The following is a 15,202-nucleotide window of genomic DNA, read 5'->3' as shown; positions in this document are numbered from 1 at the left end:
AGTGGTGTTCTTGACCTTTCCAGGCTGTATTTCTTTGTATTGGATAGTTACGTAGTGCTTCTGAACCTCAGGGTGCTTTGGGATTGCCTTGAGACTTCATGGACATCGTCACCTTATGGCTGGTTACTTCCTGGGCGAGTTTTCAGCCCAATGTTTGGGGTTTGAGGTTGGGACAGATGTGGAATATTCTTGTTCTGCAAATAGTTTGCAGGAAAAAATGTCAGGGTGGGTGCCGGTGAGCCCTTCGTGCATCTGAAGGGCATCGTGGGTTCACACTGCATGAGCGTGTGGGATGTGGAGATGTCCCACCTGTTCCTGAAGTCTTCAGCTGTACTCTCATTGTTGTGTAGATGTTTTGCTTTAGAGATGTGTTGTGGTTTTTGTTATTTTTTTCTATCTGTCGAGACAAACGGTTCTCCAGTATAGGCTGACAGAATTCGTGCAGGCAGCCCGTTATCAGGCACGCTGTTTTCCCTATCTGCTTTTTCAGAATTCTGCTTGGGATCCTCACGATACAATATCAGCTTGGTAAACAGTTTTACTCAATTATTCTTTTTCTTTTTTTCTCTAGAATCCAGCGACTATCACTCGAATACTGCTTAGCCATTTCAATTGGGATAAAGAGAAGCTGATGGAGAGGTAAGCAGCCACACTTCACATCGTACCTGCAAGAAATGTTTATTACTGGATTAGTGTGAGAACGGATGAATGCAGCATGTGTGGTAGGAGAATCTCTTGTGTAAGCTCTGGATGTTTCCTCCTCCAGCTCTTACTGGCTGAGTAACTCCTTGGTGTAATACTAATAATGCCTTCAAGACTTGAGAAGTTTTGGAAGCTAGTTGCCAGTTGGAGCAGTGGGTGCCTTTCAGTTTGAATATGTAGAGCTGCTGGATTTTTGCAGACTCTGGACTAAAGCAAGCAGGAACAGATTCCTGTTATCTCAACTGTTTTGGGTTTGGGTCTAGTTGCTTTTGCATCTTATCCTAGCATGCGTGTTCCTGATGATGATTCTTTAGTCTTGCTGAGACCAAACTTATCCTGACTGATGAGGGGTGCTGGTAAACTGCATCTGCCTTCCTGGTCTTTGTTTTGCAGTGCTAGTTTTTTCCTTTGTAGGGTGTGTGTAAATAACGGCTGGAGTTTGGTCTCTCCCTCTGAGCAAAGTGTTTATGGCTCCTTCTCTTCTTTGGCTCTTAGCCCTTGGAAGGTGTTGCTGGTAAAGGTGCTTTCCAGTTTGTGTCTTACAGTGGAGGTCAAATCTACCTGCAGTGGTAATGCACTTGTAAATATATATATATATGCCAGTGCTGCTGTTGATTTCTCCAGCTCCTTCATACTCTTCAGTTTACTTCAGAAGCCTGTGGAGGAATTAGGCTGGACCAGAAGGAGCAGTAAAGGCAGCACGGTGACTTAGGGTGGTTGCAGTCTCTGCTGGTCTTTACACCAAGCGTTAGACATGGTTGAGTCGAGGGGTGAGTGCAGAAGAAGTCTGTGCATTTGTAGGGTTGTTTCGTTATTCAGCTTCTCAATTACCATTTCCTGATGATCAGGGCAGGAGAAAGCAGGGTGCTTTGTGCTCTGTAGAACGGTATGCGGCAGGAGTTGTTGGTAGTCCTGAGAGATGGACCCCTACCAGTTAGCAGCCCGCAGCTCTGTACCGTGAGTGGAGGCAGGAACTTCCACGCATGGTCACGTTGAGGCTGTCTGACTGTAACTGTTAAGCATTCTGCCTTAGCTCCTTCTATCTAACTTCTCCCCTTCATTTCTTTTTGTTTTTCTTGTGCTGGTTCTTTCAACCAGGCTAAAGTTCACTCTCCTTGGCTATCTCCTTCTCGCTTTGAGATATCTCTGCCTAAGCATACTGAAACATCATCCATTGATTCAGAAGACTTCTTTTTTCCCCAGTCTCACCAAAAGCTTGTTCAGGCTGCCATCAATTTAAAAAACAGTTAGCCTGCGGGTTATTTTTTGAAGGGGGGTGTCAGCAACTTCTGTGCAAGGTGTTATTGTTAAAGGCTTTTACAGTTTGCAGCCAAAACATTTTAAGTAAGTGTAAATATTTACAAAGTCCACAGGTAAATATTTACTCTGGGTACGTATTCATTAAAATACTTATCTTAATTCCATAGGATCACCCCTGTGAGTAATGTAATACGTGGCCCTTGCTTATGCAGAGCTATTGCACACGAGCTGCAGTTTTGGAGCAGGTACCCTGCTGTACTAGAAAAACATTAAAACATTTTCCCTCGAGGAGCTGTCGCTGCTTTCTGGCATCTCTTCACCAAACGAAGCCGTCTCTGCAGCCCTCCGCTGGCATCCAGCTGCATGAAACAGGAACGGGATGCTGGGGCAGAGGCTGGGGGCTGGCTATTCACAGAGGGTTGAGGAAGATTCTGCAATTGCTGCAGTATTAGATGCAGGTTAGGGTGGGAGGCGAGTGGTCACGAGCTAGCTGCGGATTGTGTCGTCTTTGTCGAAGTGGAGGATTTTGCTAAAATAGATGCTTTGGAAGTTTTTCCTACTTAGACAAAGACAAGCTGATTAAGCCCAAATCTAGACTTGGTTAGTCTTCCAAAATAGAGATCGTTTCTGAGTCTGGCTTGGCTTTGTGTGTTTCCAGCAAGTCTTAGGGCAGCATTGTGCTGCTGTCACCAAGCTGAAAACCACGACTGACTGGGAAGCATCCATGGCGAGTGGAGAGGCATGCTGTAATCGGGCAAAAAGTTCGATTCAAACTCCTTCAATTCAGAAGCTCCTGCAGTCTGGATGGGTATAATGCTGGCTAAGGTGTCATGTTTGGGTGCAGTTTGTGGTAATTGCTGTCACACCAAGTCAGAGCTCCAACTCAGTGGCTTAATGGCGTGTGTTTACAGACCTAGGCAGTGCCTCTCATACCTTAGCTCATCGTGAATCAGCATGACCCGGCGGGCAGCCCGGTCGGACTTCGCCTGCAGGAGAGCAGATAAACCAAGTGGCTTTTTTCTGATAAGTACTGAGTGCTACCAGGTCTGAGCTCGTGAGATGAAAATGTCCATGTTTTAATACACAAAAACCTCTTTGTTGTATTGTTATGCATGTTTTTAATACGCGGGTTATTATGGTCTGTGACAGCTTTGTCATGGAGTAATTGCACAGGGTTACTAAGAGGGTAGATATGTTACAGGTGTTTATTCTACCACAAGTGAGGTAATGGCTACAGTTCAAAAGCTGCCCGCTCCGCTCCTGAAGTACTAATTATTTGGCTTTCAGACCCAGTCAAATTGGTGTTTTGGGGTGGGTTGGTTTGAAGGATAGAAGTGGGAAGTGGAGGAAATACTCCAGCTTCTGACGTGTTGCACGTGTCTCGGAGAAGGATGTTATTGTCTTGAAAAGCAATTCCTGAAGAAAAGCAATTCAGCATATAACCAAAGGCCCAGCTGGGGATACTGAGAGAGATCTGAGGTCCTTTGTAGGTGCCTCTTGGTGGCTGCATGTCTGCATTCCACTGAGCAGAGGACAGATGCTCAAACAGCCTCAGTAGCTGCCTCTTCCCCTTGCTTTTGGGGTCCCCCTTCTGCCTGTAGGTGCCTTCATGCCTCCCTTCTTTCCCCTGGGTGTGTAAGTGCTTTAGACTATTCAGCAGGGCTGAACAGGTGAAATCATTGCTTATGGCTGGCTTTTTGGTGTGAAGGTATCTTTTACTGGGAGTGTGCTGATTTTCTGACGTTCACAAATACCCTTTCAATAAAGTAAATAACCCAAAGTGTGTACTAGGAGCCTTTCTGAGTGGAAAGGGCTTTAGTATTGAATACTCCCTGGGATGGAATTTGATTATGTCTAGAAAATTGTTATTGGGCAGTTACCAGCAGCAGTGTCTGTAGAGATGGATGCTGTTTTGAGTAAATAAAGGAGTCGACAGCCTGATCCCTCTGCCAACAAGACCTGATGCTATTATGGACTTGTTTTTTTTAAGCTAAGAAGAAATTCTAGAATAAGTTGAAAAGAATTTTTGCTGTGTGGCTGATGAGTTTAAAGTGGCAGAGAAAACATCTTGGTCTGTAATGAAAAGAATGAACATCAAGAACTGGCTCTATTAGTTCTGCAGTCAGCTATATTGAACAAAGTCTACTGCTGAACAGACCACAACACTTTGGGAATGTCCTAGCAGCTGGAATTACTGAGTTTGTGAAGAGAGGAGGAGGGGAATGTATGGGATTTAACACGGGGGGTGTTAAAGATGCTGTGCTCCTACCTAGGATGGAAAGGAGGACAAAGCTACCAAGAAGAAACGCTTTGGTAGTGAGAGGGTTAGGGATGGTGTGGGAATAGTCAGAACCCAGGCTCAGTTACTTGGTAAAGCATCCACAGCCAAGAGAATGAGAGATTAGGGTAGAGGAACACTACAGTGAGGATATGGTGCAAGAACAAAATGAGTCTTTGGGTTTCCTTTGAGAAATGACTGTTTACACGTGGCTAAGGTGGGAGAGGAGATTACTGCATCTGCAGTGGGAACAAACCTCAGGGCCCTGCAGGTGAGCGGGGAGAGGAGCGGAGGGTGAAGGGGGTGGGATAACTCTGGAGTCCCGAAGGAGGGGAGATGGGAAGTAAAGGCTTTACCTCCCATTTTTCTCCCAGGTTTCCCAGCAGAGATGATGGCATGCAGCTGCACGATACCAAATGTGGGGTATGCGTTATGGGTACAGGGATTAGGAGGGTGTGCGTAGAGTCCCTTTGCTCAGAAGGGAGGGCAGCAGACCAGATGGGACGCGTTAGTAAGTCCCTTATCAGTTAATTTGGGGATGAATGTTTAAGTGTTAATGAGTGACTTGGCACAAATCCATTAGGAGGCATTCGGCTCAGAGGAAGATCCAGACATCATATGGGGGAAAAACAGACAGCCGGAGGATCCTAGCGGTGGAAGTAGTACAAAGTGTCACGATGGGTTTCGTCAGCAGAGAGCTGGAAAAGAATCTGGGATTTCAAGTAGGGTAAGATGGAGCTGCTCGCATGAAGGAGCTCTGCAGAAAGGTGGGCGTCACTCGGGAGGCACTAGGTGGACATCTGCAGGAGAAATCCGGGTGAATTTGTATGAGATGGCAGTGATAACTTGCCAGGACTGCGGCTGCTTTGGTTTCCTTAGATTCGAGAAGGGTGAATGGAGATGGAAAGCAGCGGTTGCGTGGGTCTCCTGGGGTGGCTGGGGAAGTGGGGAGGTGTCGTGCAAGGAGCTGACCTGTGGTGTTGGGAAGGGTGCTGCAGAATCCGTCCCCCAGTCCCTCAGAGGAAGAACACAGGGCAAAGGGGAACTTTGGACATGTTGTCTGTACTGACGTTTGAACAAGTGGGGGAAAAAGATGTGGTGGCTGAAATGAGGAGTCATCCCTAACCATGGAAGGAGCTGGAACAGTCTTATGGCTGGGCAGCGAGTGCCTTGACATAAGGAGTCGTGGAGCTGCTGGAGAGACATTGTTGGACTTTACTTTGGAGTTCCCATTTCAGTTGCGTGTTTTCAGGTTTTCCTAGGCACTTCTTAGACTTCTGAGAGTTCATGTTCCCTTGCAGCATCGTTTTAAGTCTGAGATGCATACGTGCAAATAGTTGGGGAAATCACTTGCTCGGTGCATCTTGGCACAGCAAAGAAAGCAAATGCATTAAATGCAAACAGCCTGTGAGCCCAGCGTGGGGGAGGAGTACCTAGTGCCCTGTTTCCCTTGACATCAGGAAGATTAATCTCATTCCCTCTATGGGGAAGATAGGAAAAGCCTGGGAAGGAGATGGCTGTTGTGAATTGGGTCCTGTTGGTATTTAGAGGAGATAGGCAACTCCAGGTGAAAAAGCAGCTGCTGGCAACTTTTGTCTGTGTGTGTTGGTGTCCTGGCTCAGAGTAGCTTTTTCAGAGACCTTATAAGAACGTAGCTAAAAAGATGAAAGTGCTAGAGTGAAGTTCCTGATGTGGTTATGCACTTAAAAAGCAGCTCGCTGTTACAAACATCACCGCTGTTTCCAGAAGCGTTGAGCTGACCACGAGTGCCGGTCTTGTGGTTGCATTGTAGGATTTGTCTTCAAAACTCTTTTCTTTGCAAACGTCCCACCCCACTGTCTGTCTGCTCTTTTTGGACAGAGGATGTCCTGTGCTGAGCACCCTGCAGGTAAAAACAGTTTCAATGATGGAAACTTTTTGTAGGGTTAATAATTATCCATTATAAATATGGTGTATAATGGGACTGCACTGAATTCACTTGCTAAAGTTTTCTAGATAAAAGTAGCCCTGAAGGCAACCAAAATACCTTGGTTAAACCAAATCCCAGAGCTAACATCGAGGAGCAGCAGCAAAGCCCTTGTGCATGCTGCGATTCCAGACTACGCCAATATAATACGTTCAAAATTCAGCGCCTTGAAAATTCAGGTGTAAAGTATGTCAACTGCATCAAGACGCTCATAAAACAGCCGTGAGTTATTTTTGTGTGGCACGTTGCCTCGTTGCATTCATGATTTTAAAGCCGTTGCAATCAGGTGGTTTGGCAGGAATGCCAGAATACCGTGTTTGTTTGCAATGGGATTGGAATCACAGGATTGGAGTGGCAGTCGCTGAGCATTCACTGATAGGAGACAGCAAATAGGAGACCTTTTCTTAACTCTTCAGAAATAGGTTTTCCATCTAAGAAAGAATTAACCCTTTAAATCAGACCTTGTTGGTAGGCAGTGCTGTACGAGAGCTGCTGCAGATCTGGGACTTGGGAATACTACAGGGTAAAACCCCCTCTAGCAAGAGGCGGTTGGTTAGGTGATGTATATGTGCTTAGTCCCAGATTTCTGAGCCACCTGGTAAATTCTCACCCTGGCAGAAAGACTTGGTTGTCTTCTATCTGTTGGTGGACAGCAGACTTTTTTTTTTTTTTTGTCTGGTCTGTGAGGAGTTTAAAATATGCCTTGTAAAGAACCGTTAACTTGAGTCTTGCCTGTGTGCTTTGTTATAGGGACGGTTGCTGGGAGTAAACTTGCTGGTCTTAAATGTGACACTGCTATGATCAAATGCGTGCTTCTGTTTTTTGTTGCTTTTTTTCCCTTAGGTAGGTGCCACTTTATTTGGATTTAACTTGATGATGGAGGAAGGGAGGGGAACGACTTGTTTACTGACATTGGAAGGGGGATGTTCATGCAGGCAAGGTTAGCTGGTTAATTGTCAGATTTGATTAGTTCTATGCAACTGCTGCAGGCTTTAGGAAGGCGTGGTGTGGTGTCTTGGTGTCAGGAAGAGGCCAACCTGCCTGCTTGTGGCTCTTTCCAGTCTGGCCCTGCACCAAGCTGAAGAGCTTTCTGTAAGACACTAAACCAAAGCAGTGCTTTTTCTCCTTAAGGGAGGAGTAGGAAATAGCAAGTGGTCTTTCATCTCTCCCCCCCCCCCCCAACCAGTTTTATGTCCTCCCTTCTCTGACTTCTGGAACCACTGCAAACCTGGAAGTATATTTTCTTAGGATCTGGTTAAAATCTCTCTGCATTGGCTGGAGGCAGCCGATACTTCAGTGGCTAGGGTTTTAGCCTGAAATGGCTCAGGTTTTAGCCTGTGAGGAGGGCCGTGTGTTCTCTTTGCAGGCACGGATGTAGGCAAGGTGTTCGGTGTGCAGCTGCAGCCTGCTCTACCTGGAGATGGGTGAAGGGCCTGATCTCATAGATGCCTGCCCAGCAGCCGTTGTTCCCAAACTCTGGAGGTGCTTGGAGCATGTGAAATGCACTGCTACTGTTGCCTTAATGGGACATCAGTGAACATGTGTAAGTGCTCGATCGGCTGAACCAAGCGTCTGATCCTGCTGGTGCGTTGCTTCTCGGAGAGAGAAGTGCTGGAACCAGAGTCAGGACCTCTCCAAGACACTTCACATAAACGAGCACACTGAGGAAAACACAAAACAGGGAGCTAGGGACCTGTTAATTCCTGCATGATGACCGATTGCTGGTTTCTGCCGCCTCCTAAATGTTTTTGTGATTAGAATATTAGCAAGAAATGGAAGGCTGGAGCTGAAAAGAGAACTGAACCTGAGAAACCTGTGCTTTAGGAAGGTGCCCTGATGCCTGGACTGTGAAGTCAGGTGTTTTTGTTCCAGTTGTCTGTCTTGGAGCTTTAATGCAAAGCAATCTCTTTAAGAATTATGAATCACTTGAGGAATTGAAGGTACCTGAATTTTCAGGAGTATGCAATTCAAGCCCAAACCTCTGAAATTTTGGGTTTGTCTAATAGACACCTCTGTGGCCAGGGAAGTGTTGTTATGTCGGTGAAGAGCTTGTTAAAAGAAGATGTGTGTGGTTGTTATTTTTTCTGCAGTATTAAAACCAACCTTGTACATTTAACTGCTAAATGGAAATTGAAAAGTGACTTAAAGGGAAGGGAGTTACATTTTTGTTCTGTGTGTCATGCAGGTACTTCGATGGCAACTTGGAGAAGCTCTTTGCAGAGTGTCATGTAATTAATCCCAGCAAAAAGTCTCGAACGCGCCAGATGAACACAAGGTCATCAGCCCAGGATATGCCTTGTCAGATCTGCTACCTGAACTACCCAAACTCGGTGAGTACTTGGCATCCAAAGCAGTTGCTGATGGGTAACTCCCCCAGTTCTGCTGTCTGAAACTCAACATTTTGAACACTTCTGTAAGGACTTCTCCAACAGCACTTTAGAAAAGCCTTTGAAAAGAAACTGAGGTTTCATTTTTTTGATGGAATCTTCTTATCCATAGTATAGACATAAAAATCTGCTCAAGATGGTTTCTCAATACAGCGAAGTGTCTTTTGTGCTGCAGTTGATCTGAGTAATACAGCAGGGACCAAAGAGCTCTGTAATGCTTTTTGTATTCTCTTTAATTTTTACTCTGTGGTTTGACAAACTTTTTTTAAGCAAACCTCAAACAGTATTAGTTTTCCTGAAGTGGCATCGTATTTCAAACGGAAGGACTATTCTTTCTGCAAAACCTTTGAGGATGCTGGGTTCTGCGCAGCAGCGTAGTAAGGTTACTCAGAAAAAAGCAAGCGGTGGATTCAAAGGTCAGATAGCAATTGAGATGAGCAAATAAATGGCAGGAGGAAAAAAGCAGAAAGCATGACAGGCAGAGCGATTTACTTAAATAGAATGGCAGGGCAGGAAACAGCTTTTAATAGTAAATCATGATGCAATACAGTCAAGCTAGAAAGTTCAGAATAAAACTAGGTGAGACTAGGAATAAAAGTTGTGCTCTTCAGAGGAAGTAATGGGTATTATTTATCGTGCTTTCACGATACCTAGTTACTGGGAGAAGATTGGGGTAGAAGGGCTTGTTGGGGCTCTCGTTCAGACTTCTGGTTTGTGTTAAGATTGGTGATAGTGCTGCTTTTTGGTAGCTATTCACAAACACTAAGTTTGGTGTAAGTGCTGATGAGAGGTCCAGGCTTTTACCCTGTTTTGCTCAGGCGAGCAGCTTGCTGTTGACCTTCCTGGGGCAGAACAACAGTGATGGGCGATCCAGGAAGAAAAGGAGATTAGTGGAAAAGCTCAGTCATGGAGTCCAGCAGTGGCTTTGCCAAAAGGCAGGGTGCTGACATAGGTGAGGAGTTCATTTATTGGAACTTACTGTTCCTGGTGGATCTATTCTGATCCTCCAAAACACCGTGACATCTGCCTGACCTTTAAGAGAAAAGCAGCCTGTATGTAAGACTTCCACTCTTGCTCTGGGTGTGTTTATGAGCTTGCTTTTCAGCAATAATGGAAACCATTACGAGCTTTGGGTTTTATGAGTAGCCATGAATGAAGGGTTCTTGCTTCCATGACCTCACTTGCCAGCCTTCTCCTCGCTCTGGAGCAGGCAGAGCGAAGCAAAGCCCAGTTTGAGGCAGCTGAGATGCTCAGCATTAAGATCGCTGTTGCTCTTGGGCCAGTAACCACAAGCCTTCATGCATCTCCTTTTAAGCCTTGTACATGCTTAGAACTTCCTTTTTAGAAAGTATCTGCAAAGGAGAATCATCACTTGCTTTGTATAAAGTGCTTTTAAAAAGAAAGACATGATTGAGAAATCTGTCTATCCCTCTGTCTTATGCTGTATAATCACTACAGACTTCTCCATGTTAGACAGCGAGGAAATGACTGAGGATCTGCAGCGTTTTTGATGAAAACAGGAGAAGGACTGAGGGGCAGAACAGGGGGAGACCTCTTCAGTTATCTTAATGTCCATCCCCAGAAAAGGTCCTTTTGGAGATTTCAAGTACAGGTTTTATGTCATTTAATACATATTACTTACCTTCTTTTCAGTGTAATTGCTGTGCTGGATGGGAGCACCGTGCCCAGCACTCTCACCTGACACACTTATGCTGCATGGGAAGCGTATTTCTTGCTGCTGGAAGGAACTGCACAAAGCACACCGGTTCTTGCTTTTGTAGTTCGAGTAGATCGTAAAAATAGCTGTGGCCCAGTTATTAGAAGAGCACTTCCCTAACTGGAGCAGTGAGGTGTTGCAAGAGAGCAGGGGTTTCTCTGAATTGTTAGTGTTGATTAACGAGAGACAACTGAGGGGAACCTCTCAGTCTCTTTGCTGTACCCAGGAGGTGGAAGTACAGGGAAATCAATGCTCACGGCTGCTTCTGTAAGGGGCTGTGGTGTCTCTGTCTAAGGTGACGGTAAGCCATCTGCTTTGAAGTCTGTTTGGAAGTGGTTTTAGTCAATGTAAATTATAAATTCTAGGATAAGTTATATTCAATCCCTGAGTCTCTGTGAGCTGATGTCAAGTCCCAGTAGTTATTGCAGACAAAATCCTTCTTGGTGAAGCTGGGAATTGAGAGGGCGGTGGCTTTGCCCACCTCCTCTCTTGCATCTCATCCTTCAGATCCCATTTGAGAGGAAAGCTGCCAGGCTGGGGGTGTTTGGGAGACATCACGCTGTTGTGAAACTGTTCTGAGCGCACACAGCTAACGTAAGGCTGCGCTGCCACCCTTACGGACCTAAAGAAAGCCCGAGCGAAGCTGTCACGGTGGATGCATCCTGCAGCAGCTGGTCCCTCCTTTGGTGGGCTTGGTGCTGCTAGGACAGCGTGCTCGTGCCTGGCATCCCACGAAATGTAGGTGATGAGTATAGGTGGGGTGACAGCAGAGCTGTCCCCTGAGCTAACGTGCTGTTCAGAATGCGCTGTTACCCCTTTCACTCGTTTCGTGTTAGTGTTTTTTGCTTGCTCCTTTGACATCTGCTGTCAACTTGGCCAAAAATAATTGGGAACTCCCTCAAAGTAAAGAAATGAGTTCTAAGGCACTCTGAACTCTTTGCAGCTTGGGAGGAGGTGTGGTGGCTGCCTTTTATGCGGGCACTTAACACATCCCCCGGAGTGTGTCCAGAGAAGGGCTACGCTGGGGAAGGGCCTGAAACACACGTCCTGTGAAGAACAGCTGAGGGAGCTGGGGTTGTTTGGATTGGTGAAGAGGAGGCTCGGGGGAGACCTCATTGCTCTCTACAACTTACCTGTAAGGAAGCTGTGGGGAGGTGAGGGGTCGGCCTCTTCTCACAGATAACTAGCGATAGGACTAGAGGGAGTGGTCTCAAGTTGCACCAGGGGAGGTTCAGGTTGGAAATTAGGAGACATTTCTGCTCAGGAAGAGTAGTCGGGACAGGTTGCCCAGGGAGGTGGTGGAGTCACCGTCCCTGGGGGTATTTAAGGAAAGGTTGGACATGGTGCCCAGGGACATAGTTTAGTGGGTGACATTGGTGGTAGGGGGATGGTTGGACCAGATGATCTTGGAGGTCTTTTCCAACCTTAATGATTCTGTGATCTATTCACTGCCTGTGTTTTTGTCACACTCCCCTTGTGTGCTCGCTGCAGGAGCGTTTAGGTTTGCTAAGGGGTGATCCCCTTGTCCCTGCTTTCTTTCCATGTGGAGAAGCCTTAATTTGAGGCAAAACTGGTGACTTCAGGCTGGTTATGTGCTGTTAATAGCTCAAAAAGTCGCAGAAACCAGGAGACTTTTCGGCTGTATCCCTGCACCTCCAGGGGACATCATTTGGTCACTGCAGCATCTGTGGTGAGCATCAGCTGCCCTGCTAGCCCATTCAGAAACTGGCAGCAAATTTCTTGTCCAGCCTTGAGGAGTTAGTTACCTTGGCCACGTAGCTGCCTGTGGCCAGTCTCCCTGACACAGCGCACAACTCCGATTTGCAGAGGGGCTGGGTGGCTGTCTCCATTTCCACCCAAACCACTGCCAGATGCTCGCAGCTCCTCACTGACCGCTCAGGCCAGCTTTCACCAACCTGCTGCTGCTGGTAGGTGTTCTCTGGCAGGGCTGTGGGCTGGCACCCAGAGTCCCGCAGCCCGTTTTCCAAGCCTCAGGTCCAAACCTGTGCCTCTGCTGATGGCAGGGGTGCCAGCCAAGTGTGAATCAGAGAAGAGCGAGGCCGTGGGAAGAAGGCACTGAGGAGCGCTGCACAGTCCCAGCATGGTAACAGTGGAAGATAAGTGTAAGCCGGTGTCGGGAGGGCAAAATGGGCAATACGAGTGGTGGCTGTCATCTTGAGTTTTGCATGGACAAGGAAGCTCTTTAGGGAGAATGCTTTTTCAAAATGGACTTCTCCTTTTCGTGATGAACAGCATCCTGCTGCTGGTTTAGGCTGTTCTGCAAACAGCTTTCCTGCATTTACAGAGGTGCATCCAAGATGATGGCATCTCGGGGTGGAGCTCTTGTTTTATCTGCGAGTTTGCAAAGCTCGGCCATCACCTGCATAGCACTACGAGGGCACAGTTTCAAATACAGCTTGTCCCTGCCCCTGGCTCTCAGTGTAAAATAACTTTTAAGATGACCTTAGAAAAGTGACTTAATTTCAGTCCTTGCTGAGCACCGTGTGCTTCTCCACCCCTTGTGTAACCGCTTTGTCCCAGATGGTATCTTGACACACTCCGTGTAGATGAATGCATGCACAGGTGAAGCTGTCCTTGTTTCTGTCTGCAGCTGCTTATCAGATAATTTTATTTAGTAATTTACACCTGCCAATTAGGATCTTTAGTGTCCTCATCAGATGAGCATCTGGGTTTCAGAGGGAGGCTTACCAAGCAAGTCGGCAAACTTTGTGTGTGCATTAAAACCATAAGTGGGCGCGTTTTTATTTGTTGTTTAATGCTCGCTGATCACTTCTTGTTTCCTGTACAGGAGGGAGGTAAATTAGTGCCTGTGCATAGCAGGTAGGCTTGTTCTGGGAATTAGGGGCAGCACCCATGTGCTGCAGCAAGCCAAGTGGACAAACAGGAGGCACGACTCATCATATAACTGTGACCTGTTTGGTGGTACGTTTATTTTGTTAAATCCTCAGAGTAAAACAAGGGGAGCGCTGTTTCGTGCTCCTAAGATGAGGATCAATGTGAATGGGCAGGCAGGATGGAAATGTCAGCCACACCTTTCCTTGCTGCTAGGGCTGGGGATTGAAGTCTGGCTTTGAAAGCATGTCTAGAGCTGTGTTAGTGATGCTCCGTGATGGTGGTGATGGAAAATAAATACTAGTGGCTCAGGTTTGGTACGGGGGATGAGGGATGCAGTAATCTACCCAGCGTTGAGAAGGCTGGAATACATGATAAAATGCCCCGATGTCTGTGTTCTTTGTCATTGCAGTACTTTACTGGCCTAGAGTGTGGACACAAGTTCTGTATGCAGTGCTGGAGTGAATATTTAACTACCAAAATAATGGAGGAAGGCATGGGACAGGTAAAATGTCAACTCATACACCTCACGACTTCTCAACATTCTGTGTACTGGAGAGGAGAGGGAAGGGAGGGGGAGAATCCTTCACTAAAGTTTAAAAAAACAAAAGAGCAACAATAAACCCTACAAACCTTTAAAAGTTTTGGGGGGTGCAGTCTGCCCTGAGTGAAGCTGAAGGGAAGCTTAGTGTGTAAATCTTTGCTCTGGATGGGAGGAATCGTGCTGTGCAGGGTGGCCCATCTGGGATGTGATGATAGAGTCCATCTACTGTTTTTGCTGTGGGTTGGAGTGAAATCTGTTGTCTTGGAATTCTTTGTGATGCAAAAAAGGTAAGATAAACACTGTTCCTTTTATGACCTTTTTGTATTTTCAGACCATTTCATGCCCTGCTCATGGCTGTGATATCTTAGTCGATGACAATACAGTTATGTAAGTATGATGAGTTGCTACCTCTTGGCTTTCTTCTCTTTATTTCCATTTTGTTATTCATGTTCTATTCAAATATGTACTGGCTTATAAAAAGCTGGGTAGAAGCTTGAGGCACTAGGGAGGTTGGCGCTGAAGTGTCTATTTTGATTCTGGTATGTTTTTTAACTTCCCGCTTAGGTCTGAAAAGCCCTAGTACTTGGAGGAAAGACTCCTTGACCAGTTGGGTCATCGAGACAGCATAATAAACATCAGGCAGTCTTTCCAAACCCTGTTGAACAGCTTTGTGCATTTTGTTTCCTTTGATTTATGTAGGAATTTGACTTCCTACCTAGGTCAACCCACTGGTTCACCAGGTCCTATAGCTGTAGTTACTCCGTGAGTCAGAGGAAGTCAGTCCTGTGTACAGTCTGAGGCAGGGGATGTTTTATGCCCTCTGATACAGAGCAGTTGACCCTCAAACGCAAGATCTGATTAAACTGGTATGTCAACCTGTGTCACTTGGCTTATTAAGTTGTCTCGCTGAAGGATGGCTGCTTGCACAAGGCAAGCAGTGAATTCCACAAGCTTCCTCCCCTTCTATGCTGTGTGATGTTACTGCGTGAGTAATATCCTTCGTAATGCTGAACCTTGATTAAGTTCATTTTAATTCCTCATGCTGAAAAGCATCTAAATAGAAGCTCGTTCTCTTACCTTATTCCTTCCTTCCTGAAGTCTGACTCACTCATTGATATTAATTTGCTGTTTTTTCTATCAGTTGCTTTCAGACGAGTGATTTCCCATATCCCTCTGCGCCAGTGGCTCTGTTAGTCATGAAGTGTAGGCTGAAGAGAAGTGGAAGTAGCTGAAATATCCTCGTGCCCCGTTGAGGGGTGGTTTGTGGAGTTCAGTGGGTGGAAACCAAATCGAAGTTGGCATCTGTTGAGTGACTTGATGGAGATTGTTGTTTACTGGAGTCTGAGCTCAACTTGTGGTGTCATACGTTCTCAGCAGGAAATCACTCGAGGGTGTTCCTGATTGCAGCTCTCAGTGAATGAGATGTGCTTGGGGGTCTCTTCACATAGGCTAGCTGGGGGTCTTCAGGGCAGTGGAGGCAGCAAGAGGAGGAGGA

At 46.3% G+C, this 15,202-nt stretch overlaps 1 protein-coding gene across 1 annotated transcript in view; it reads left to right on the top strand.

Moving 5' to 3' along the window:
- Positions 1-15,202, top strand: part of ARIH1 (ariadne RBR E3 ubiquitin protein ligase 1) — a 69,712-nt gene that overhangs the window by 35,154 nt on the left and 19,356 nt on the right. Inside the window, exons 3-6 of the mRNA XM_035336158.1 lie at positions 572-639; positions 8,392-8,536; positions 13,576-13,668; positions 14,039-14,094. Coding sequence (XP_035192049.1) covers positions 572-639; positions 8,392-8,536; positions 13,576-13,668; positions 14,039-14,094 — 362 coding nt within the window. The remainder of the gene's footprint in view (positions 1-571; positions 640-8,391; positions 8,537-13,575; positions 13,669-14,038; positions 14,095-15,202) is intronic.

This window comes from Oxyura jamaicensis, chromosome 10 (assembly GCF_011077185.1).
Source record: "Oxyura jamaicensis isolate SHBP4307 breed ruddy duck chromosome 10, BPBGC_Ojam_1.0, whole genome shotgun sequence".
Lineage (NCBI taxonomy): Eukaryota > Metazoa > Chordata > Aves > Anseriformes > Anatidae > Oxyura > Oxyura jamaicensis.
This window is presented reverse-complemented; position numbering and strand designations above follow the sequence as displayed.